Source organism: Chaetodon auriga, chromosome 3, assembly GCF_051107435.1.
Source record: "Chaetodon auriga isolate fChaAug3 chromosome 3, fChaAug3.hap1, whole genome shotgun sequence".
Taxonomy (NCBI): domain Eukaryota; kingdom Metazoa; phylum Chordata; class Actinopteri; order Chaetodontiformes; family Chaetodontidae; genus Chaetodon; species Chaetodon auriga.
This window is the reverse complement of record NC_135076.1, coordinates 12,800,852-12,828,030: the sequence shown is the minus strand read 5'-3', so window position 1 is coordinate 12,828,030 and position 27,179 is coordinate 12,800,852. Positions and strand designations below refer to the sequence as shown.

At 44.1% G+C, this 27,179-nt stretch overlaps 1 protein-coding gene across 2 annotated transcripts in view; it reads right to left on the bottom strand.

Annotated features, from left to right (window-relative positions):
- The window catches only part of dennd1b (DENN/MADD domain containing 1B), a 103,878-nt gene that overhangs the window by 44,037 nt on the left and 32,662 nt on the right, over positions 1-27,179 (bottom strand). The window contains exons 4-10 of one of the 2 annotated variants that reach the window (XM_076724625.1): positions 20,179-20,228; positions 19,026-19,145; positions 13,612-13,681; positions 11,728-11,808; positions 10,341-10,400; positions 7,565-7,618; positions 6,901-7,011 (exon numbers count right to left, since the gene is read on the bottom strand). In XM_076724625.1, the coding sequence (XP_076580740.1) occupies positions 6,901-7,011; positions 7,565-7,618; positions 10,341-10,400; positions 11,728-11,808; positions 13,612-13,681; positions 19,026-19,145; positions 20,179-20,228 (546 nt within the window). The remainder of the gene's footprint in view (positions 1-6,900; positions 7,012-7,564; positions 7,619-10,340; positions 10,401-11,727; positions 11,809-13,611; positions 13,682-19,025; positions 19,146-20,178; positions 20,229-27,179) is intronic. The other variant, XM_076724637.1, reaches the window with a different exon arrangement.

The following is a 27,179-nucleotide window of genomic DNA, read 5'->3' as shown; positions in this document are numbered from 1 at the left end:
TAAAAAAAAATTAACTCACAGACTCTAACCTGTTTTGAGCACAAAAAATGAAGGGCAAACACGAGCTCAGTGTTCATTAATAACTGCTTTTCAATTCAATGTCAAAGTGAGGATTGTGCTGCGACCTGCACAAAAGCAACAAAAGGAGGCAAAACAGCGCTGACAGTAACCATAAAAATCAAAATTACCCCAACTACTATGACCCAGAAATTAAAGAGAAAATAACCTCTTTTTAACAAATAATGAGAGGCAATCACACGAAGATGACATTTGCTTTCAAAGGGGCTCTCTGCATTGTCAAACCAACACTACACATAAAATTAAAGTCATTGTCTCCCATTGTCTTAAAGCCAGCATCCCCCTCTTGACATCCCATCTCATGAAACCTCAGCTATAGTAATGACCTGCAACACACACATACACACACACACGCAGCAGGAGAAAGAGGCGTTAGCTCATCCCCCAGATTAAAATAACATGATTAAATATGGAAAGAGAACAGAGGTCTGAGGGGCTCCTGCGGGACTTCATTAGGGCAAATTGCCAAAGAATGAAACATGAGTTAGCCAAGAGAGACTGCGGGCTAGGCCAATACCGCCGGGACCCCGGAGCAGCAGCCGCTGTTATACTGCTGCAGCTTCACAGTCAATGTGTGAAGCGGACACACACTATCACACACACACCCACAACTACCAGGAGACCCCCTGCTCACTGACACACAGTGTCACAACTGACCGGCCAAAAGCGGGCGAGCTTGAAAACCAGGCTGAAAACCTCCACTGCCAGAGACAGAGAAAGAGGGCCCCACCCTCTGAATCCACCCCAACATCAAGCCCGGACATCTGAAAAGCTTACAACAAAAAAGTGCGTGTGTGTGTGTGTGTGTGTGTGTCCATGTGCATCCCTCCCTGTGTTTGTTTTAACTGCATTTATTTTTCATAACGGCTGGAAAAAAGCAATGATCTTTTTTTATTGTCTCCATGCAGTCTCTCACACACACAGTCCCACAATAGTTAGGACTTAATCAACATTTAATTGGTGTCTTGCTCTGTGTATCTGCATATGCATATTTGCGCTGCCTGCCGTCTTCAAATGAAACACAACAATGCCACGCTCCTGTCAGGATTAATTCCCTGGCAAACAGTTTGTTTTTTTGTTAATTCTGAAAATAAATCAATGCTATGAATATTAATGTGCGAAAGTGAAGCACTTGGTGGAGGCGCTACTATCAAAACCATCACGCCCTTCTCCCTTTTTCCGAAGCGATGACGGTAAGGGGCCATTAAATTGTGATGAAGAGAGGTCAGCGATCTGGCTGCGGATATACATACACACATACGCACATGTTTCACGCGCACGCACACACTAAGTGGAGAGCCAACAGGCGAGTGTATTCCTCCTCTGGGAGTGTGAGACAAGCCCCAGCCATTCGCTGGTACCAGGAGGTAATGGCACAGAACACCTCGCTAACCAACTCCAATTATCTCCACCAGGCCTCAAGGTGAGCCCCCCAACTGGCATGATTTACTCTCAGGTTGAAAGGGAAAAACAGGAGTCTCTCTCTGCTTCTCTTCTTCCTAGGCTGGGTGGCTGGCTTGGGGGAGTTGGCTAAGAGGGGAAGGGGGGGGGGGGTTACTGAAACTAAGATAATGATTTATAAAGCAAATCTAGATTTCTGTTTTCTTTTATTTGCTATCTCCAAAGCGATGGAGGTGGCAGTCTGCCTGAGATAAGGCAACTTGGAGGAAACTCCAGAGGAATAGTTCACATATTTGTTTCTCTAATTCAGCTGAATACAAATCCCTGTGTCCTTGTTCAGGTTTTAGAACGAATGAGGCAAAAAGTAAAAGGAAGATAAGTGGAAAAAAGAGAAATTGTAACAGTCTTTTTTTTTTTCTTCATTTACAGGGGGGGCTTCACATGAGAGTGGGTCATGAGAGGCTAAGGCTGATAAAATATTTGCCAGGCTGATAAATAATAGATGAGTGGAGCCAAATGGCTTACACGCTCCACAAAAGACCTGGGTGCTTAATATTCCATTCAATGGAGAATCACAGATACAGTCCCCAAGAACAAATACAGGATTAGGTGCTGGGTCCAGTCCTCAGGGACCAGGGCTCTGCCCGGTAATGAGGGGCTGCCTGCCTCTCACACTGCGTGCCTGTGCGTGCATGTGTGTGTGTGCGTGCGTGTGTGCACGTGTGTGTGTGTGTGTGTGTGTGTTGCCCCTTCCTCTGAGAGAAGCTAGCCGATTATACAGCGACAGCCTGCTTCAAAACGCAGTCAAGGTCTTTGGTTCTGCCCTGAGAGCTTTCTTAGTGCGGCGTAGCTGAGACAGAGAGTGTCCACACTAACACTGGTTTCAACGGGACTGAAGCGACAGAGAGACACAAGGACAGAGAAACATAAAGCCATGGAGGGGAGGAGGTCAAAGTGGGAGAAGAAGAAGAACGAGAGGAGCGAAAAGATAATGTGAGACAATTTGCATCTTTGAAGTAGGCTGCAGTAAACTTCAGCTAAGAGGTCACACACCAGTTCTGTCAATAATGGGGTCTCAGTGCGATTCAATTGCTGTGTCCCATTCCATACTATATAGCTACAGCATACAGTAAGTACAAAATCTCTTAGCATACTGGCTGTAGAACACACAAAAAATCCTTTCATACCAAGAGGAAATTAAACAATGCGCGTGCTTCTGACGACAATCAAGCTGCGACTGGAATGTCACTACCAATTAAACTTCACAAACATCAAAATGCTTTTCAAAGATTTAATAGCTATATTTGTTTTCTGCTGTGTTCACAAAGCTGTTTTACCATCATCTACAATTTCTTTTAACATTTTCCATCTGTAAGCAGCTCCTCCTTTGCGCATTGCATTGTGGGGCAATAATATCCATCAACAGCACATTTGTGTACTGGTGTCACTTCAGCACTGTGAACTGTAGCGTGTGGAGTAGGGATACAGCTAATGTTTTTTTTTTTCTGCAGGAAATTAACCCAAAAGCTGAATTATGAATCACATGGTTAACATTAAAAAAAGTTATTTACATGTGGGCAGCAACTCCAACTCCTCTGATGGCTCTCAGGCCATCCGACAGCTCTTCATATTCATATGTTATGATCTTCAGATGAGCTCGTTGCTCTACACGCGCGAACAAAACAACACTTGGACAGTAATGTCTCCTTAAAGAGCTGGACCCGCCAGAGACCTCAGATCTTAACACTGCAACTCTGAGCTCCGCAGACTCTGTCAGTGAGCAGTGCGTTTCCACCCACACCACTCCTCTTCACCTGAGCAACTGGACACGTTGAAGAGAAACAGAGAGAAAATGGAGAGAGTGCTACTGTGGGGGTCAACATGCACCTCCTTCAGATTTTTCACATATTAAACGGGAGCGGAGACCATTTTGCTGCGCTCTGAACATAACCGTCATTCCCTCGGCTTACATACTCTTAGATGAGGGACCCTATCGCAAATGTTAAATTACAGTGAGAGCGAAGTGTGAGACAAATAGCTGCTGCAGGCAATGTGATTCAATTTGACAGGAGGAATGGTATCAACAGAGTCGCTCTTGACCTCTTCACACCAGCCTCAAACACTGATTTCCCCTCTGCTAGCCTTGCCTTCCAACTCTGTCCCTACGCACTCTCCAAATTCGATCCTCTCGTCTCCTTCCCCGGCCTCATTTTCATCTAAATTCTTCATTTCTTATTCTGTTTTCCTCCTGCTGTCCGTCTGTCCACCTCTCCCTCGATTCTCCTGTTAGTTTATCGGTGCGTATCTCTCCCCTCCCCTGCACAAAGTAAGTCACCAATTACCCGCACTCTGCTTCTTCCTCTGTTGACAAACGCCAGTGTCAGGCCCGGCACAACGCAGGTGTGCCACAAACAAGTAGGTGGCACAGGGAAAGAGAGGGCATACAGGAAGACACAGGTAACAGCTAACGCCAGGCCTCCCACACACGCACACACAGTCACTGACTCTCTCTCTTGCAGAAAGACATAAGACATAAGGTACAAACACCTGTGAATGCACAAGACACACAAACAGATGCATGCAAAAGAGACGCAAACACCCACAACATGCACATATGCACATACACGGTCACAGCGGCACAACACACATGTTCAGTCAGACACATGGCACGGGGCTGAGATAAGTCTATTGAGGGGAGGGATGGGGGAGGATGTCCCAATGTTCTGCAGATGCCCAACAACAGAGAGACACATTAAGACACCGAGGAACAGGGAGGCAAAGTCAGAGAGAAAGAGCGGTGTAGGCAGGGTGAGTGAGAGACGGACAGACAGACAGAAAATAATATGTCAGCGAGGAAGAATAACTAAGATAGAGAGAAAAGTAGAGAGACAGAGAGAAGTCGGGGAAAGAGAGGAGAAGAACAACAGAGGAAAAGGCAGGAAACAGAGAGACAGCTGGCACTCTAGGGCATGGTGGATGGATAGCTCCTTGTTAGCATAGGCCTGACAGGCTGATGAGAGGGCTGCTGTCAGCCGGTGCTGGGGCCAGGCTGTGTGAGTTTGGGCGATAGGCAGGGCAGAGGCTGGGCTCGAGAGCTGGGGGGCCTCGGCAGATGAAAGACACGGAGGGTGGTGGGGCGATGGTGGTGGTGGTGGTGGGGGTCCTCCCAACTGACTAGTTAGAGGAAGGGCCGATGCAGCCCTATTATACGGCCCTATGACAAGGCTGCACGCTCGGCTGGCTCCCGCCCCTGCGCCACCGCCGAACAGCCTTTTAAAACAGTGGTACCATTCACCTCCGGTCACGAAACAGCAATAAGTCAACTGACGCATTGTTGTAAGATCATGATTTATTCCTTTGCTGTTGGCTGCTTGCGAGACGCGCCAGCCATGTACCGGCAGACTGACACACTGGGTTCACTGGGGGCTTTAACACAGGCAGCACCTAGAGCAGGCAGAATAAATGTAGTATATCTGTGTGTGTGAGTGTGTGTGTGTGTGTCTATGTGTGTATGTGTGTGTGTGTGTGACTTTCTCTCTCTCTTTCCACTTTCTATTCCCTGTTTCTCTTTGCTTGGCTGAGAGGCTGGACAGGCGGAGGTGGTGAAAAGCAGCTGGATGGTACTAACGATGTAACTAACAATACCTTCTCTCATACATCCTCTATCTGTGGCGAGCAGACTATAGAAATATAACTTGTCCACGCCGTGATTGCTAACACTCACTTAAACAAACATTTTGACAAATTGTGACATTAATTATTTATTTCCCAGCCTTTAAGATATTTGATCACGAGACAATGGATTGGATAATGAGCCGGGCTCTTTGCAGTGAAGTATATATATATATATATACGCTTAAGATAGCTGGCTTCAAGAATCATGGCAGCCATTCCCACTTGAACCAGGGGGTCAATCTATGCAACAGCAAAAATAACGCATCACAGGAGCAGTAATAACATCAGGCCTGCGAGTAATCCCAGTGGAGATGTGAAAAATATCTTTGTACTATGATGCCTGACATACATCGCTACCAAACCAAAACACCTCTCTCAGAGGAAGATGGATGGATAGACAGATGAGTGGATGAAGGACTGCAGAGGATGAAAGGCTTACAGAGGTAAAGGTCTGATGTGGAGGCTCTTAAAAAATCCAGTCGGCATAAATTTGTTCCAAAAAAAAAAAAAAAGCCCGGATTAGTTGCTGCAGAAAACTGTAAATCACAGACAAAAATCAGTTCACCCCTTCTCCCTGCTAAAAAGAAAAACACCTTCACCCTTGAGTCTGATAATTTACATGGTGTAACTCCTATGTCACAGCGCTGTGTGCAGCCTATACCCCGAGCGGAGGTGCTGCTGGTCTGAGGAGCTGAGGGGCGACAGGTGAAATTCTCCCAGGGCTGGGTAATTTTTACAGCTCTTCCTGATTATAGCTCCTATGGGAGGCCTCAGGTACCATTCCCTCCAGCACCCATCACCACCATAGGCCCCTCCGGCTGTTCTGCATTCTGCAGCCTTGTAGATACCAAGGCAGGACCAGCTACACTACAGATACAGATAGGACTTGGGATGACATCACTTCCCTCTCCCATCTCATCTGTCATAAACATTTGGCTCTGCCTCATCAGCCACAAAGATAACAGCAGGGGGAGGATGGAGTGAGGAACAGAGGGAGGAAGAGGGGGAGAAAGACACAGACATTTCTCCCCTCACAGAGACAGACAGAAGGGACTTTAAATTATGCGGGAGAGTTAAGACGTGTAATAACGGATAATTTAAGGCTTTTTGGCTATTAATACATTGCAGATATAAGACAAACAGTCAGATATAATCCAGTTTCAGTGTGAATTTCACAGCTTGTCAGAGCATGGTGATAGTTCGGCTGTCTGACTGCAGGACGCCGGGGCAAAGAGGGGTGGGGGGGTGCAGAGAGATCAGTCCAACTCTCTCTGTACAAGTAGCGTAGCCATGTCAGATAAATACTCTGATCGTACTACTTAGGGTTTGATATCCTGCTGGAATATTGATGAAAAGAATCATGTTCAATCTCGGAAACAGTCCCAGTATTTGAGATATATACTTTTTTAAGAGGGCAAAACGGTATCTGAATTTGATATGAAGCCAAAAACAGCAAACGGGACTCTCTAGGACTGTAAATTTACAACATTTCCTCATATGATGATATCATTTTTATGGAAGCAAGAATCCCATATTATCTAACATGACATGTTGAAAACACAAGGCTTAGCATTTAAAAAAACCAAAAGCTTCACCTCAACATAAATTAAACGTTTGGCAAACTTGTCCTTCAAGAGGTTTGCAGTATCTGAACTGTTTTCTAAAGTGTTTTTCTCCTTGTGCCTGACAGGGCAGAGCTGATAACTGACTGCAGCTGAAACAGTGACTTGGAGGGAGTGGACTCACAGTGCTAAGCTTGCTTGAGGTAATGATGATGCGCCGTTCGTGCAGCATACTGGCATAGAGCTGGAGCATGTTGTTGACGTCCACAGCCACAAAGTACTCTGTCAGGTTCCTCTGGAAATAGACAGCAACAGAAGGATATGCAGGTACATAACAAACTGTCCTTGCACAGCTTGCTTACAGTAGAGTGTCAATGCTACAGACTGTGAGATTGCAGAGAGTGCCATGAAGAGAGACATACAGTACTGGCTGAAAAAGCACTTGGACTTCCATCTTTGCACATACTGTTTAAAGTAAACCGATAAGGAATACAGTTTAAAGCCATCTGATATGAGTCATGTTTGGAAAATAGATAACAGATCAATCGATGTTGCTTAAATTGCCATAAAGACTTGCGGTGCTCAACTTGAGCTCCAATTTGAATACGACATCAACAAAGAAGACGTGTTCAGTTTGAACCCAATACCCATGGCAATCACTGAACTTCGACATTACACGTACAAGCACCACAGGAGATGAAACCGAAACAAGAGGATGATGCAATCATTTCAAAAGGTGACAAGTGTATCTGATTAAAAACGATTAGAGGGAGACATGTTTCCATACAGGAGGGATCTCTCTCAGCCTCCTTGTGTGTCTTTTCTTTTCTTTTTCCATGAATACTCACGCTCTCAGGGATAGTTGGCAGTCCATTGATATCCGGGGCGATGAAGTAGGAGTGCTGCACAAAACACAAACACGCAGGAGAAAGAAGAGAGAAGGTCACAAGTGAAGCACACCACTCACACAGAAGAGAATGAGGGGAAGAGGGGGGGGAAAAGGCCGTTCACTTTGTTCCATGATTTATGGCTCATCTTCAGCTCTGTCTATATGAATTGCTGAGCTGGTGTCTGAACTGTGGCAATGCTTTTATCAGGCCTACAGAACAGACAAAGCTCAGTAGCAGCTCAGCTCCCCAAAGACACAGACTGGGGTGATGTCTCCGGTGGAAAACTGAGTCTTTATTTAAGCATTAAATAGGCCTGTGGAGCACCAACACGCAGACAAAAGTGCACGTGCACATGAGCGCAAGTGTGCATCCACGCAGACACACACGCACAGGTTGTTTAAAGGATCACAAGGCTGCCTGTCTCACTTTGGGAGAGCAGGGCAGGTTCAGTGTTCAGATCAAAGGGGCCTGAGAGAGGTGATGTTTGGAGACAGGTAGACAAACCACCAACTGAAGCACTGTTGTGTCTCTAACACACACTCTCCAAGTGCACCTGCCTTTCTGTTGGCCTTCACTCGACCATCTGTTGCAGGGCTTCCCTGTGGCATCTACAGTGGATTGTCTCACATGATTTCAAGTGAGTATTAAAGTTCATTTACTCTTCTAAGATGTCAGAGTGATTAAAGTTGTGACTGTTTACTTTTAATGTAAATCATCCAACAAATCATTTCAGGCTAATACACAGCCTGCGTTTCCTCTAATAGTTGAGAATGTATTTAATTTGTGGCCTCTGCGGCAGGAATGCAAAGAAAAGCCGCATCGAATTCAAGACCTAAGTCTGATGTGGAAACAATGTGCACTTTGGAAGGTGGAAATAATGAAGAGACGAAAGAACCAGCGAAATACATTCCTTAACAAAAGACAACATCACAGTAATACATGACATAACAAAGATGGTTAAGAGTAGGCAAACATAAGAAGAGCCATTCAAAACCAGCGACCCCAGCGAAAGTATCACCACCATGACAGAAAAATATCTCTGATTATAGAGACAGAGAGGAGAGAAAGCCCGTCACAGTCAGAGAGCAGCAGGATCGTGACAATCTGGTTGATGTAACATGATTCAAACCCAAACAATCTGACTTGATTCTGTATCATTTTGAACGATGCTTCGTTCATCTTAAGCCATTATATTATTTAGCTGAATAATAACACTGTCCAATAACCACAATGTTCAGCAGTGATCACATTTCACTACATGAAGTGCTGCTGGGCGGTAGCGTTCTGCCGCCTGTACATTCATTCAGCAGTGGGACATTTCTAACAACTGCTAAAAGAAACCCATTACCACCAGTAAAAGGACCGATGGTAATTAGTTTAAAGGGACAGTGTTTGAGCAAATAAAACACGAACAGACTGTAATGATGAAGACGAAGCAACGGCGGCACATAACCGCTTACATTTCGTCTGTGGCTGACACTGGAACACTTAGTTTAATGCGAAACAAACGAAAATGTTTCACTCCCTCAGCGCGTGTGTATTAAGTGTGAAAAATGTGAAAACAATTGTCATATTCCCAGAGGAGGGTCACTGCTATAGTCGAACGAAGCTTGGAGGAGATGAACAGCACAAACAAACACTAAACTAGAACCAACATCCCAGGCTTTGCTGTTCGAGGCTTTATTTTTTTTTTTCATGGGCGAAAGACGGAGTGTCTGAGCATGAGCAGATGATTCGTCAACTCCCACGCCCTCGTCTTCATGCTGAGTGACTTTGTTTAAATCTCCCATTATATTTTTACATCTTTTCACACCTATATACAAATGGTTTTTTGACATGGCAGTTCCAGAGGTCTGCACTACAGACAGGCTCCTGAACACACACGCACTGTGAGACTTTGCTAGAGCTGAGTCGAAAACTCCCTTCAAACCTGTTGTGGCCTATAATCTGTTAGCGGCTGTTCAAGTGGATTTGAAAATCTTTACTTCTTAGTTATCTCTACAAACAATGCTGCATGTGGGAAGGGAAGCCTGTTCACAGTCGCCTGAAAAGACGGCTAGCAGTGGAAAAAATGAAACAAAATAAAAGAACAATTGCAACTAAACAAACAACTGTAATCAAAGAATCAGGGACTTGAGGCAATACATCTGAGGCACAGGACAACCCCCATAACCATACATACAGTCACTACAGTGCATTGTCTGTCTCTCTGTCTTTCTTTTTCCTGTGCTCTGTGAGCTAAATAATGTTTCCCCGTTGGACTACAAATTCATGGCATTGTGATAATCACAAGCCATGCTCCTCAACTCAACCCAGGCTTTCATTGGCTGTTTGCTTGCTTATCTGCTTTTTTCTTGTTCTTTCGAAGACATGTTTATATGAAAACATTGAAAGTGGGTTAACTGGAAAGGCATCAAGGAGATTTTTTGAGCACAATTGCCTTTGCTTTAAACATAGAGAGGGGAAAAAAAACTTTTGATATTCAGAGAGAGAATATAGCAGTGTGGAATGGCATTAATCATTTACAAAGTTTGATTGTTTTCCAGAGGAGAAGAAACATACACCAAGGCCCAGGATAGTTTGTTTTTGTTATATTTAAAAAGATAGTGCAGCTTATTTGGCCAAATTGGAAAGCCGTGGCTCCCATGCGATTAGTGCAGCAGCGGTTTCATATTTCACAGCAGCCTCCTTCCCGCCTCCCGTTTCTGCCGCTCACTCATTCCCCTCCACTCACCGGCTCCTTGCTTCGCCGATCTCTCAGTACTTGCCCAGTGGCAATATACAACTGCTCATTCTTGCACAATGAGAAAGGGAGAGAGAACAAAACAGGGTTCACACATGAAAGGGGACAATGATCCTTCTTCTTGGCTGCCATGATAAAACACACACCAAAAAAAAAAAAGAAAAAAAAAAGAAAACAGTCTTTTAGGGAATAATCCTGCTTCATCAATTAAATATCAAACTAGTGGCTTCTCCAGAAAAGAGATGAAGCTATCACCTCTGTTCTCCGTGGGCTTCTTTTCCGATGAAGCTCTGAGATTCAGATGAAAAGATTTGGTTCATATATTCAGCTGATAGGAAACTGACACAAAGAAAAAAATAAATCACCAGGAATCGTAACTGACCTTGTTAACCTTCGTAGATATGTATTGATTAGCTCGTATTAGTCTTGTTATGTTGTAAATTCATCTGTGTAATTAGATGCGTATCCTTCTGAGACCTATGCCGCAGAAAAGACCCAGCGTTGCTGGTTTTAATTGGTCTGGAAAAAAAAAAGAGCGGTGCTCCTCAAGGACAGAGGCTGAAACTCTTTTGATCCCATTACGGTGTGAAGTCTGCGCAACTCAAAAATAGAGATATTAGTGAACAAAACATTATGAGTTCAGCAGTCCCACTGAAAACCATTACATTGTATTTATGTAGGCCAGACTTATGAGAGCGACAACTGTTAAAGTGCGAGTGTTTTATGCAGGAGCTGGAAACGCACAAGGCCAGGCTGTGTCAGAGTTAACACAAACACGGGCTGACTTTGAGAGAGCCGGGCTCGTTAGGCCATTTCAGTTTTAGATAAGCAGCAGACATGACGAGTTGTGAAAGGGCCCTTCAAGTTTAAACATGTCCAGGTCGGGCTTATCGCACAAAAACCTGTTAGCGCCACTTCTTGTCTCCAAACAGAGTGTCAGTCCTGGGCCCTCTGCGTCTCTCTGTTCTTACCTAGTGTATCTTAACTTCCCTCCTGCTCTCCACTTTCTGCCTGCTCTGTTGGTCCCTCATTTATCGCGTCCATTTCAACCTCTTTACTTTGTCAATCTCACCGCTTTCTGCCTGTCTGCCCTATTTACTTTCTCTGTTTTTATGCCATCTTTGTCTTCTCCTCTCGCCTTTGCGTCAATTTCATTTTAATCCTCATTATTCCTCCCTCTTTGTCTCCACTTTTTTCTCTCTTACAACACTTTTAACTACTTCAGTCGAACGTTATCATCCCCTCTTCTTCTTTCCTACAGTCTCCTTCCTGATGCAACACACTACCACAGCAACCTACCTGTCCCTCTCTCCCTCTTTCTACCTCTACTCTCAGCTGTCTTGCCTCTGATAAGGGGGAATATGAGATCTATACCTACCACACTCAGGTTGACTGGCGTGAAGGGCTTTGGCACAGGCAGATCATAGAGAGAATTCAGCATGTCATTCAAGTCATTTTCCTGCAGGAGAGAAACAAACAACAAAAGAACTGACATAAAAACATAGGACACATGAATTTTATTTACTAGTTTTGTTGATGTCACGAGTAATGTGTCAATCTTAACAATAGTGCTGGGACAGGCGCTGCTGCAGACCAGAGGGCAATCCTGCAGCGAGGCCTGAAGGGCTCCAAAACATCCGACTGACATGTGTTTAACGAGCAATGGTGAGGTTAAAAGACGGCTGAGCGCAGGGCTGCAGACGCTTATTATCCAGCAGCGTTGATTTACGGCCGAGAGCGGGCTGTCGGTAATTAAGCAGGGGTCCCCGCACCAAAGACAGGGGCTTTAAGAAGCCGTCAGAGAACTGGCTTGACCACAGAACAGGCCCCGAGATTATTCTTCCAGCATTTATGAGCCCGAGGACAAGACTGCTATTTACACTCTCGGGCCTCTCGCTGGAGAGCTGATGGGGACAACAGTTTGCAACTTGTACTTAAACTAAACTAACTAATGTGAACACAGAGGCTGGGCATTGTTGTTTGTTTTTTTCAGCCTTTTTCTATTTGCCCTCTCAGGGAACTTTGTTTTGGTTTTGGCTACGAGTTGTTGCTTGTTTGAAGAAATGTGCAGATATGTGTGTGTGTGCAAGCCAGAGAGAAATAACTGGAGAGGAATGGGCGGCAATATACAGTAAGAGGAGGGTGGGAGGGAGGGAGGGAGGGGTGTCGGGGTGTGTGCAATCGAACAGCCTCCTGTCATGAGAGGCTCAATGCTCACACGCATGGTCAGCAACACGGCCTGGGGAAACAGTTCATTTACCCCTCGCCTTAAACCCTCATCGCTCTTCTGTCTTCCCTCGTCTGTCAACATCTCCCTCTCGCCTGGAACGGACAGCGGGGTAAATAGAAACCAAATCATGCACACTAACACTTCAGTCACCCAGGATTTCCAGCAATCTTCCTGTCTCCCTCTTCCTCACTCTTTCTCACACACAAACCGTCCTATCCTACTCCTACTTGCCTGCCTCTCTCGACATTAAGACTATCCTGCTGAATTCCTTTCAATCGCAGAAACGTGAGCGTATGATGAATGTTTATGCGACGTGTTTGTGATTGTCTACTTTGGCGAGGCTCTCTGTCCTGATCATTGCTCTCTAAGGGTCTTGGAAGAGGCAGCGACTACATGACAACTGAAAGCAGTCCCAGAGCTCTCTGCATTTCTCCCTTGCTCTGCCTCCCTCCCTTCCTTCTTCCCCTCTCTTCAGTCAAAACATGGCAACATCACCTACACCCTCTGCGCTAGACGCTGCACATCTCCCCAGTTTGTTGCATATTTTACATTTCCCTCCCTTTGCTAGTACAATGCAGTGAATAGTCAGGGGAAAAGACTTTTGTGAAGTGCGAACACTTGTGTGTATGTTCGTGTATGTGTTTGTGTGTGTGTGTGCGCGCCGCTTCTTCTTTTTTTTTTTTTTTCCTTAACGATTTGTTTTCCAGTAAATCATCAGGAATAACTTCCAGTGTCAGATCAGTGTTTGGTCTGTGAAATGTCAACATTGTTGCTGCTAACAACAGGAGCCAAGTCGAGCCCAAGACGCCGAACAAAACTTGCACACAAAAGGCAACATGCGGCATGCAGAGGAAGAACAGAATGGAGGGAAATATCTTAACACAGTGCAGTTTCAAAAACACTTAACTGTGTGCTTGTTTCTCAGTCAAATCAAACCACCACATCTTATTTTTCATGAAATGTACTTACACGGCACCGTATACTGTATACATCCGATCATAAACCGTTGATGCATCCGAAAGAGAGGATTACCTGTTGTTTTGTTAGGTAGTCTGCCAGAGTATTGAGCAACTTGTAGTAGATTTCAAACCATGGTAGATAGCTGCAAGAGCGAGAGAGAAAAACGGATCAGTGGAAAAGCTTGAACTCGTTTTATCACCTTCTACAATAAACAAACAGGATGTGCCGAATCAAAGCTGCTCACTGTTTAGAAGTACGACAAATGCAGAGACGTTGGGCCCCCTGAAAACTTTATCTGTGTGTGTTGCGACTCCATCTTTGCCCTTGTTTATAAATAATTTCCTCATCTGCAGGACAGTACACATTCAAAGAGCACTGAGTTTGTTATGTATAGCCTTACAATATTACCGTGTGCGCGCTCTGGCTATTGTCGGTGACCTATTGCTGAAAGATCAAATGCATACAGGACACTGATAATGGACTGTGTTCCCAGCTACAGCTATTCCAAAGCACAGACTCATTGTTACATCGAGAAAAAAAAAAAAGTAAATGCTATCTAGTCCTTATTACGGCATTCTTTGTACCCAGGGCCCTCCGCATGCTATGCATTCCCGTCATGGCTGCTCTTTAAGCCAATGGGAAAGGAAGGTAGAAGCAAAAACAATGGATTTCTTTAACAAAGAACCACCATAGCTTTCATGTGATGCAGAGGGATGCTATGGTTTACAAGCATGCTGCTCACAGATGCACAGGCTTAACAAAAATGCAGCCCAAGATTCCTCCTGCCTCCCCCCTTTCTCCACCACCTCCCTCTGCCCTTCTCTGCGCTTCTTTTAATACCCTTCGCTTTAGAAAAAAAAAAAAAATCTTTGCCTTATGCAATTAATGTCAAATAAATAAATTCATTAACAGGCACACACACTCACAATAATTTATACTGCGGTGTTTGTGTTAAAGCTAATCACTAAGTACACCCACCATAAGCTAAAAGCATCTGCAGCATGGCTTTCTTTACAAAGTTGACATTTTCTTGGCCAAGTCCTCTTGCTTTCGAGGTGGAAGATGGCCAACATTTTCTTTTGGCATGAAAGCTGCGAGGACTCAGTTCATTTAATGTTATGCAATCAAATAATAAAAACATGCTGTCCTATCAAGGTATTGAATTTTTATTTAGTTTGGGGTTTTAACATGCAATTCTGAACACTGCATGAATAATGATTGTAGATAAGGACTTCTTAGCATTGCAATGAAATAAACAGAAACTCCCATTAATGCTTCATTAACTCGCCTGGACGCAGGGGTTGAAAAATAAATTAGTGGCCAAATGAGCCAATCAATCAGAAGTGGATTCTTATTTGCTCACCAAATTCAGCAAGTGGACGAGTAAATACGGGTCATTAAGACAATGTTTTCACTCAAATGGAAAATCTGACAAAGAGCTTTAATCTGCACTTTCTTAATTATATAATAATAAATGGCTAAATAAATAAGCGATGCTTTGATAGTGTGTGAGTTCTAAGCCGGTCAGGTCCTGCTCAGGCAGTTGACTGGATACTGAGGAGTTTCCAGGGCATGGGTCACTGGCTGCTCTGCAGACTGGAATTAACAGACAACAAGAAAACAATAAAGTGAACCTAATGCAAATTTTCATATCGCTAAATCCGCAAGGGGCCAATGACAGACCGGGTTCCCGGAGAAGTGCAGCCAAGCGCACCAATCAGAGAGGTTGAGTGACCATTAGTCTGAAACAATCAGCCTCTTAACATGCCAATATTTTGACGTCTGTGCGAAGATTTACCGCAATCAGGTCATACTCACAGGAGGAACCGAATCAAACACGCATATGCTAATTCACATGCTGACCGGATATCAACCTGAAGACCTATTTCTGCCATGTCAAACAACACGCAGCCCAAATATCTGCATATGGGGTCAGTTTACATTTCACCATTGCACAAAAAGTTCAGTCTGATATAATGACGAAGGGGGAGAACAAAGCATTTGTACTATCAGCCTCCTGTTTAAAAAGCCAGGCTTCTGGACATTAATCCCTCATTTTTCACAGCTGAAGGGGATGTAAATAGGACTCGCGCTGTCAGAGCAGCCGTCAGGCCTCACAGATCTCACAGTCATTACACTCCTACACCAAGGTGCTGTAAATCCTTTGTTTTAGAGGAAACTGCATGATCGCTGGTGAAGGCAGCCAACCACAAATTATCAATATTCTTGTAACATCTTCCGACCATAGGTAATGGGTTTCTGTATTCAAATGCAATACAATGCATATAACTTAAAGATGAATTGTTTTGTTCTACTTACCCCTGCCCCTCCTGCCCCCCCCCCCAGCTCTGCTCTCTCTGTTGATGCAAAGTTTAAGTTTGGAAAGCTTAGAGACATACTCCTACTTGTCACAGTTCATTGCTCAGATCTGTTTGTGCTTCACAAATCCTCCGATAGAGAGAGAGGCATCCATCACTGGAGTGCTCAGTGCGTGGGGGCCCCGCAATCTCTCCTGCCATTTTAAACACATGTCTTCTCAAAGTGCCATGTACTCAAAGAATGAACCAGTTAATCTGCAGCCCACTCACAGCCCATCGTGCTTTCCATCCCAGGCTCAGGCCACCTAACAGAACGGAAATATCTAACAGAAGACAGGGCCATGGAAGTGCCTCTGGAACTCACAAGTGTGCTGCTATGGATAGCAGCGCACACACAAACACAAATGCCGCTGAAATATGAAGACAAAAATCTGCAGTGAAATAAAACAAACCATTTAGAAAATCTCCAAACGCGGTGGACTCACACTCCTACATTTTATCGATATACCTCAGTAGTTACGGTGTTTAAATCTTTGCATTGGAGCACTTATATCAGCCCTTCTCGCTGCCATAAACTACCTGTTGGCTGCAAAGCACGACACTTATTGCTGTTCCTTAGATGAGTCTTAAATCTCCTTTAATGCACAGGCACCTGTAATCGTAAGTCAACTTACACTTTGTAGACGGCTCAGTGGAAGATTTCATTACACCTTTACTTTCTCAGGTTAAGGGTTAAGTACAGGGAAGGAAGTATCCTCCGGCGGCCCACTAAGTGACCACTAACTGGAGCAACACAGTCCCTAAAACGTATCCTAAAGCCTCAGCCATTAAATAAAACTGAGGAAAGCCACATTTTTCATCTCCGAATTACTCACATGTTCGATCGAAAATCCTTCAAAATGTGAGAGACAAAGAATGAGAGAAGACAGGGAATAACAGCAGAAAATAGCACAAGTGATCCTTTATGTTTTGTGTTGTTTCTTTTTTCTTTTCTTTTCTTTTTTTTTTTTTTTCCTCTCAAGGCTTCCATGGCCCTTTCGGCCACAGCTTTAGCAATGAGACTACAAAGGTCCGTCCACATAAAACTGTCCTGCTCATTAAGGCACTTCCTCCTGTAAGCGGAGGTGACAATTTTACAGTCCCAGTACTTCAACAATGCAAACTGTTTTAGCTACTTTTATTTTCCATTCACTGGAAATTCTACATTAAATGAAAATAAACTCATGAGTTCAACCAGGTACATTTTACATGACAATTCTTCAAGATTAACAACTTAGATCATCTGTATTTTTCCACTTTCCTTGGTGATCATTTTTAACACAAGAAATCTGCTGTTATTTCCTTAATACTGTCTCAAATATCTATTATGGTAGAATGAAATACAATTGAAAATATAATAAACAGAGAAAATAAACGCTTGACTAAGAACCTTGAACGCAGGAACTTAATTTACACATTTCTCCCATTTCTCCGATGGCATACCCAAAGTGCTTTTTATGCTTTAAAATATTTTGGTTATCTGCTCCCACCACAGTGGGGCTCCTTCTGATAAGAAAAGGAAAAAGATCAGGACAAAAAAAAAAAAAGAAAGAAAGAAAGAAAAACATAACTGGGGAGCGCACAAACAATTTCAAATTAACAAAAAAAAAAAACTTTCTATACGTTATTTTATTACAAATGAAGCAAGCCATGCAAAGTACTCAGAATGCATAATGAATTTTATACATCATATGTCAAATGAATTAGCATGTCTAACTCAGCGAGAGGGACAGGGGAACCTCTGCTAATTGGCAGTGAAGCTTCATGCATAATTATGGGCCAAGCGTCTTTGCTGTCGCACTGTGGCAGTAGCCGAATAACGAGGAGAAAAAGGAGGGAGAGAGAGAGAGAGGGAGAGGGAGAGAGAGACAGAGACAGAGAGAGAGAGAGAGAAAGAAAAAAACAAAGGCCACGGAAGTTGGCCGGGAAGGGTGGGTGGTGTGGGGAGGAGGGACACTGTTCTTCACAGCAGCTCATCAGGGCAGCGACAAACCCACGACTGTCCATCAACAGCCACACACACCCAGCACGCACACACACACACACACACACACACACGCACACGCACGCGCGCGCACACACACACACACACACACGTACAGAGGCGAGAGCAGCACTCACAGGAGTGCATGCTTTACACTAGCAGAGAAAAAGAAAAGGCTTTGTGCTCCTTTTCCAGTTTGTTTTTTCTTAAACTGCTTAACACATTAATTAAAAATTGATTTATTTTGTACATTTTCCACAGTTTATTCTAAAGTGCATAAGTCTGTCCACTGAGATTAGCAGTGGAGTGCTCCTTCTTTGTAATGGTAAGGTAATTACATCTGTAAAAACATTGTGTCAACATGCAATTACATGGGAATTAAATGATAATAGCCTTTGTTGGAGAGTAATTATGCGAAGAAAATGCAATTTTCCTGGGTTTGGTGTCCTCATTTATGTACGCAGTGATAGGATAAATCCACCTATGAAATATCAAAAACTGCTAAACTTTTGGATAATTATAGGCACATCACTAACATATTTGTGTGGGCAGATGAGAATATAAATTTGTTATTCTGGCATAGTGCAGCTCAGTGTGAAGTGTGAGAATGAATGGAAACGCTGTCTCAAAAATCTGTGTTCACTTCTAAGATCTGGTAAATTAATTTTTCTCATCACACTTGAGGAGTAAATGCAGATATATTAAAAAAAAAAAAAAAAAAAAAAAAAAAAACAGTTCTGAGACTGATCCATAGATAATTTGAAAAAGGGCAGAACAGACCAAATCCTGCTTATTTGAGCGAGTAAATAAAGACAGTGATGTTTGAAGAAGTCTTTTTCCACACATTCTCTTGATTCTGATTCAGAGAGGAAAATGTGAAAGGCTGATTTTTATGTCTGGATTTATGAAGGGCAGCATAACTTTTAGCGCATCCACTTGGCACGAGGTTGGATATATTTATTCTTTAAAAATCATAAAGAGTATGATAGCTGGTGTTAAAGACTGCAGTAAGATTCAATTCATTAGGACAACATGATTTTAAATGAAGAATACAAAAGCAATACAAGGACTTTGGAGTATTAACAAAAAAAAAGCATATCAGGATTTAGTGAACTGTGTGTGTATGCACGTGTGTGTGGTGTTACCTGAGCAGACATATGCAGACCCGGCAGCCTTGAGTGAGTCGACAGAAGCCAAACCTCTGTTTGCTGTCAATGTCCGTCAGCACAAAGGTGAAATTCTGCCCCACCTGATTGTGGGAAACCCTGGGGCCAAACACAAGGTACACACACACACACACTCACAAATGGCCAATATCACATAATGACTTAACAATCAACTGAATGCAAAGGGGTGCAGTAAATGTATGAAATCCTGTAAATTCAAAATACAATATAACAAAACGCAATTTGGTCTAGCTGGATCACAAACAGACCAATTCTCAGATAAAATCTCACCATGAGCTAAATCTCCAGTCAAGGTCCAAATCTGATGTCACATATTTCTGCTATGACTGCTTGAAAGGCTGTAAAAAGCTTTCTAACCCCAAGGTAAATTTCAGAGAAGCTCTGTACATCCTTACACCACTAGATGGCAGCAGCTCAGCTTCAGTAAAAGATTGTACACCCCCCCATCTTTACAATGGGAATTTTAACATGTCATTTTCCATGCTGAAAATAAGAGGTCAGTGCTTTTCAGAGAGCTGCTGGCCTGATCGGACCTACAGTATGCTATGTGGAAGAAAACACACTTCCTTAGACTCAGGACTCTTTCACACACATGCACTCATAAACATGCTACTGTGCAAGACACGTCAAGTGGGCGCGTCACTGATGACCTCATCAGCAGCGTCCTTAACGGGAGCTGTTGTTATCATTATCATCATCATTATCGTGTGGCCTCACCATCACAACATTTACATTTTTGGGGATATTTTGCTAACAGCTGTGTTCTTTGCAGGTACAGTCAAAACAGCTTGTATGCAGGAAAGACCGTAGAGCCTACGTGCAATAAAACCTGCAAATACACTCATCATTACGCTCTGACAGTTAGTAAATCATCATGTGACTGTACTGGGGAATGACGGTAATTTCACCATAACACAACTGTGTGATGCGCCAAGTACACATCATCTCATTTCCTTTTTCAAATGCATGTGTCTGTGAAGGTGGGAGGAGAGCTAGGTGCACATACATGCGAGCGTGTGTGCATGTGTGAGAGAGTTTGTGCATGTGTTATGTCAAGAGGGGGAAAGTGAGCTGTGCTGCTAAAAAACAGGGAAGCAGAGAGGAATCGTACCTTTCCACGTCAAAGGGAAAGCAGAACTTTGGTATCGTCTGAAGGACCTCCTGAGAAACCAGAACAGAGACACGCACACCTTTTTAGAGAAACACTCATCACAGGGAAAACAAATAAGAACTGTGTATTTCAATATAAAAGTCTCTTGGGCTTCCACTAAGTGGGTGCCATCAACTGGCTGAACAAAATGAGGATTAATGTTAAATGCTGCTGATAGAAATCTGACAAAGTCTTCACATCCCAAACACTGCAGCCTAAATGCACTTAATCCAAATGAATGGGCAATATAAACCACCTCATTTGGCAGAACAAAGTGGAAAGGATCCTTTTTTTTTTTCCAAGGATGGGGAGGGATCCTCGATCCACAGCTTGAATAATTAGCAGTTAATAAGTTCATCGATTATCAGGTGCCAAAGGGAGACGGAAAGATGAAGGAAGAGAGAGAAAGAAAGAAAGAGAGAGAGAAAGAAAGACAGAAAGAAAGAAAGAAAGAGCGAGAGGGAGAGAGAGGGGACACAACACCAAGGCTATGGTGGCAGATTGTAGTGACAATGGGCTAAGCAGCTCTGAGGGGTTAAGAGGTAGGAGGGGGGTACAAGCCTTCAGGGCTTTACCTCCCAACACCTCCCTTGTGGGTTGGGGGAGTGTGGGGAGGGTGAGGGTCTGCATGCACTTGAAGCAAGGTGGGAGGGGAGGAGAGCGGGGGCACCTTTCCACCAGCAGCATATGGATTTAGACAGGGAGCAGGAACAGAGCGGAGCACCATATGGGTGAGCCACTCCAGACCAGCCACACAGCCACAGAGCACCAGGTCCCCGCTCTGTCTGTCGCTCCGTCTCCTCGTCTCTCTGGCTGCTAACCTGGCCCGCAGTCGGCGCCAGGCACCAGGTCCTTTTTGCCGTCTGTCTTTCAGCTACCTCTCTCTCAGTTGTGGCCAGGCTCTGCCAACCTCACAGACTAATCCTGGGGACTGGGTGGCTGTCTGCTCTGGCCTCTCTCGCTGTCTCTCTCTTTTCTCTTGGTTTGCCTGCCAAGCTCGGCCTCTGAGCCCAAGGTCTGTCTCTTCTTTCTGATTGGAGATGTCCGAGCTGAGAGTGATGCTGCTGCTCCACTATCTCTCAGTCTCTCCTCTCTCTCCCTCCTCCTCCCCCAGAGACTGATCCGGACGACAGGTTGGGTGTCTTCTGTTGCTGCTGCCTACTGTTGCTAAGACCTCGCCGTGGGGAGCAGTCACTGATTCCCCCCCCCCCCCCCCCCCCCCCCCCCCTCCCCCCGCCCCATCAAAACTTAAAGCTGCCACCCCAGCAAAACACAACCATCGCTACAGACAAGCAAGCAACAGCAACAATGAGCTATGACAGAAGGGGGGATGAGGATGAGGATGTGTGTGTGTGTGTGTGTGTGTGTGTGTGTGTGTGTGTGTGTCATGAGTATTTGTGCATTTGAGTGTATGACGTATGTGAGTGCCTGCCTGCTTCAAGGACTTTGTGCGTTCAATGTGAGAGGGTGGTTAAGCATGTACATTTGTATGTGTTTGTGTGTGTGTGTGGGTGGGTGGCTGAGTTTGACTTGGCTATATGTTTGTGTGTGTGTGCATGTGCCCACATATGGAGCAAATGGGAGGGGAGGGGAGGGGTGGCGAGGCGGGGTGGTGGGAAGCGGTTGTTTTTACTTATCAGGATCTGTGATAAAATTGAGAACTCGACAAAGACGGAGGGCTCGGTGGCAGAGGAGGTCTCTGTCTCTGCTACGGGAGTGCGCGTGTGTGTGTGCGTGTACATGTGTGTGACAGTGTCTTGGCGTGTGCAGCTGTAAAACTGTCACACACATCAGAGCTGCCATCGCTGTATGCGTTTGCTACTATTATTAACCACTATGTACGCACACCAATATGTTCCAGAGAGCCCTCCCTGGCGCACTACATATGGCACACAAACCCAAACAGACACACACATACGCACATACACACACATGCACGCACACACATAGGCAGGCACTCGCTTTCCCTGCAAATAAAAACATTTGACTTGCCAGATTTGAGAGTTGTCTGTGTTTGAGTGACAGTCTAGGGGATGCAGAGACTCTAATCTCATGCAGGACCAGTGGGAAGTGACGTGTTTGTATGTGTGTATAATGTGACATAGAAACAGCAGACATGTTCTATATATACATCCTAAGAGTCATATATCAGTCTGCGTGGTTCAGGTATGCTGACACCATACAGTCTATAGACATGCTGGCTTTAACCATTTAGTAGAGTAAACGGCTGTTTGCATTTCTGAAATCACTCAAGATCCACCTTCATCTTTATGGACCACTTTATAGAAAGATATCTAAGGGCTGTAACTAATCAAATAATCTGTTGAGTGATAAATTTGCTTTTTAGTTTACAAAAGGTCAAAAAATGAAATTGTAAAAACAGTCACAATTCCTCAGAGCCCAAAGTCTTCAAATAGTTTTTCCAAAACCTAAAGACATTCAGATGTCAACTAAATGTTTGCAGATGAGCTGCCTGTCAACAAGGCTAACCAATGAACAGCCAAACATCAATATGACAAGCGCTCTTCTTTCCTAACAATGGGATGGAGCCTGGTTATCTAATCACCGGATATAATGTTGTTTGTATATGTACAAAATCAATACAAACTTTGAAGGGAAACCACTGAAGAGGAAAAACACCCCATAACATACCCTGACTGGTGTAGTGTGTGATACAGCACCATTACTAGAAATACTTTGGCTGAAACTTTTGGTCGAGGTTTTGACATAACCCAGTCTGAGACTTCTGCCTCCAGCCAATACAATGGAGTCGAACAGAATTTAATTTGTTGTGCTCACAGGATTGAAAAAAATGAATTTTTTTTGCAGCATGTCTTTGGAATCAGGGTCTCCATCACTCTTTATAACCGACAGACTTTGAAAGCTCTATATGCAAAGAGGTGAGACCAATATCTAAAAAACATCAAAAATACAGTACATATATCTCAAACTAGCACCTAAACAACCAACCAAAAGTATCTGAGTGGCTACACACCGCTATGAGGAAGTGAGAAAATGTGTTTTGGTATTTTTTGGGATAAATCGACCCTTTATAATGTGCTCAACAGTGCTCCTGTTCCAGCACCCCTTCCCTTTCAGTTTTAACCAAACAGACTGCTTGTATGAGATATGCAACTCATAATCTTTCAGTTCCTCATCTGTCAGTCTGTTTTCCTAAACCATACCTATTTCACTGACAACTCCTCTTCGCATCTCTTCCATTCCCCTCCCTCCGTGACTGGGCCCTACACCACAGGGATATCTAAACAGGAATGGCACAAAAGGGGGTGTTCTTCCACAGTTTCTCAGTACAGTAAACCCCCCACCAGTACCACCACACGTGCACGAACGCACACACACACACAGGCACACACTCCCCCTGCTTGCCATTTTCCCAAGACAAAAGAAAAAGAGGCAGCTAATATATTTGCAGCTTTGCGAGGGGGGTGGAGGGGTGGGGAGGAATCTGCTGCTAGGCTGGGCTTGCCAGACAGGAGTGTGAGTGTGAGTGTGAGTGTGAGTGTGTGTGTGTGTGTGTGTGTGTGTGTGTGTGTGTGCGCGCCCTGTTTATCGTGCGTGGAGACAGGGGTATCACTCAGTGAGACAGAATACTCTGGGTTCCCCCAGCGGACGATCCTGCTATCACTGCACCACAACACTACAACAGCACACAGCAGCGCTGTGCAGCTTTGCACTGTACCCCTGCAGAATAGCACAGTACAGCAGGCAGGAGCAACAAACTTTGCAGCACAGGGGCGACAAGCTTGCTTTTCTACTCTTAAAAAATAGGCCTAAGCTTCACTTTTATTCATGCTCTACCCTGTTAGAAGTATTTGCAGTGGGTCAAGTTATTTAGGGCTGAGGCATACAGTGGGTACTGGGGGAATCTGACACGTGAGAGATCACACTCTTTGGGCTAGGTTTTAGTGTCTCTAACACTTGAATGCATGCACCTCCCCTCTTGGCCAGTCACCATTAGTAAAAAGGGGAAAACCAGCTTTTAAGATCACAGCCAAGTGGACAGAATGATGTTAACCAGTTCTAAAAAAAAAAAGTGTCTTTTATAAACGGATTAAATGCTAAACTCAGCATCAGCCATGGTGTTTCATTTTGGGTGTAAACTTCATGAGCAATATTCATTTTCCCATATGCTTGCAAATGGATGCAAGGAGAGAAGGAATGAGGATGGAGTGAAAGGACAAAATGCTGAAAATAACAAACTAGGAGGCAATAAAAGAAGAAAATGAGAAAAAGAGAAAGACAGGGGCAGACAGAGAGAGATGCGAATATCAGAAGGAAGGAGAGATGGAAAAGGTATTCAATGGATGGACACAACAGCAGAAGGAGGGAGGAGGAAAGGGCGGGAGGGAGACAGAAGCAGCTCAGTTCATGCCCCTCTCCCCATGCAGCAAGGACTCCTCCCTGGGGGGACTCAGACTTTAAGCCCCTGCCCTGCTTTATATTCCCCTGGCTACTGCAGCCAGATCAATCTAGCTAGCTACCCGGTGTAACTCAACCCAGTTCAGTGCAGCCTGGCCCCCAGAGCCCTCTATACAGGGTGTAGTTTTAAGAGGAATGGAGGCTGGTGGCAGGCAAATTTGTAAATGTACCACTGGTATACCCATATTAGAAGCAGACTTTAAAAGGACTATATCAGTGTTTTTGCATGTGTTAGCCCATTACTACAATTCACATGTACTTTACATTACTGTCAGCTGTTTTCAAAGCATGCCGTACTGTTTCAGATTTCTGGATGTGTTTTTTTACTGTATAATCCATCACAGCGCACATTGTGCCTGCTTTTATTTTTGGTCAAAGTTAATTTATTATTTCCTGGTAATGCAATTGTAAGTGCAGACTGATTTGAAAAGCCTGCGTTGCATTACCACACAAAAATAACATCGCTCAAAATAATGCAGACAAGATGTTCACTGTGATGGATTACCTAACTCAAACTAAGTTTTTGCAAGATGAGTTTTTATACCAGATGGAGTGGAAATGAACAGAAATCAATTAAAGCTGGGAAGGTTGTAAAAGCACATTGGAACACCTAAAACAGCATGGTGTGCTGCACATTTGCACATCTCCATGAGGATTCCATGTTAACTGTGCTGCGCTCTGGAGCGGTGTGTCACACATGGGCAGCTAATGTGTGCAAGTCATCAAAGGGCCGGGGATTCAAACCCGCTCTGAATGATTTTGTTCTTTCTGCAAGGTAACAACCCCTCTCCAGCCAAATAGTTTTAACTCACTGCCTGTGCACTGCATCATTGGTGTCACAGCATAAAATAGTACAAGCATAGGGCCAGAGCATTACACATTCATTTCAAAATGGTGAGTCTTAGGCTCAAATTTGGTGAACTATTGTTGGTTCCTCACGGAAATCTAGTTAGAAGAAGTTACAATAATTAAACTGCTATCAAATTTAATTGTAACTGCTATCAGGAAGCTTTATGTTTACTACAGCAAACAGAGCACAACCTATTACAAATACATAACTTATGCCAAATGAATATTCTGTCAGGTTATGTGTGCCAGATAACTCACAACAGGGCCCATCACCATGGCACATCAAATTTTGGGTCTCACGAAAAGCCAGGCTGTTCGTCCCCTTCTGAATCCCTAAACTGAGCAAACTCCATCCACTGAGGAAGACCACGGGAGGGACCTGAAACCCCGAAATGAAGCGAGTGTGTGGACCTTTATCTGGTAAGATTTCTTTCTTTTCTTTTTTTTTTTTAACTCACCACACCTTAGTCTAACTCCACATTACACAGTTTAGCTTTTTGAATACCAGAAGTCACACGCTTTGTTACACAAACACACAATCTTTGGTTCCTGCTCACAACTCTTAACTATATTTGATCATTATCAAGATCCAATAATCGTTTCTCCATTTTACAATTCTATCACTGTGCAGAGGCCAGTTAACTTCATAAATACATTAATAATTTAACATATGATTAATTTTTTTTTTTTCTCAGACTGTACACCCCAGTGGGTGCCTGTTGTGTTGGAATCAGAAGTATGCTTCCACACTTTGAGGTAAAGCTGAGAGAGACCAGTTCCTCTTTGAATGTTTGCAAGAAAGCTGGTTAGTGCAAAGCTCTCTTCCATGCGTCAAACATGCAGTATAATGGAGTTTTAAGGCTACAGTGGTTTGCAGCAGGCAGGGACCCTGGTTATCCAGCCAGCGCTTCAACAGTATAATGACACAGTCAGCAGGGCTACTAACACATCAGCGCTGGAAACCACAGTGTCTCCACTCACCCTTCCTTCACCTCTTCCTCCCGCACGCTCTCGTGCCCTCTTCATCACCTCCTCTCCTCCTTCCCTTCTCTGTCCTTCCCTTCATCCCCCACTCTGCGTCCTCTTTCACCTCCCTCCTAAACCCCCTGTCGTCATCTTGGATTCCCCCCTTCCTGCATACCCCACCTTTTCCTCACCCTTACCAACACCCCTCGTCCCCCCTCTCGCCCCCCTTTTCCCAATTAGTCTGTCTGTGTGCAGCTACCCAGCCAATCTCTGCCCATCCTGCCGGTGCTGGTTCGCTCACCCAGCCCCTCTGGCGAACATGACAAAGAGAGATCCTCAGTATTCAAACAGACACACTGCTTTCAAATGCCGAATGGCAGGGTCGACCTGGGTGCAGCTTTAAGCAAAATATTCAAATTCTCAGCCTTTCTTTTTTAAGAATTTGCATGGATATGCATTCATTTGCAATGTGTAAAGGCACAAGGACAGCTGAGCCTTGGTTTTAGAGAGAGAGTGGGGAAAAAATAAATAATGCAGAATGAAAATGTATGATGGTATGAAACCTTGATTGGGTAGACTGGTGGATTAAAACTCAGTTCCAAACTAATAAAAAGACAAAGCCACAAACAAAATGACTAATGTGCATCTTTGGCACCACATAACTGATGAACTGATTATTATCAGGGCTTTTACATGGAAAAGGGAGT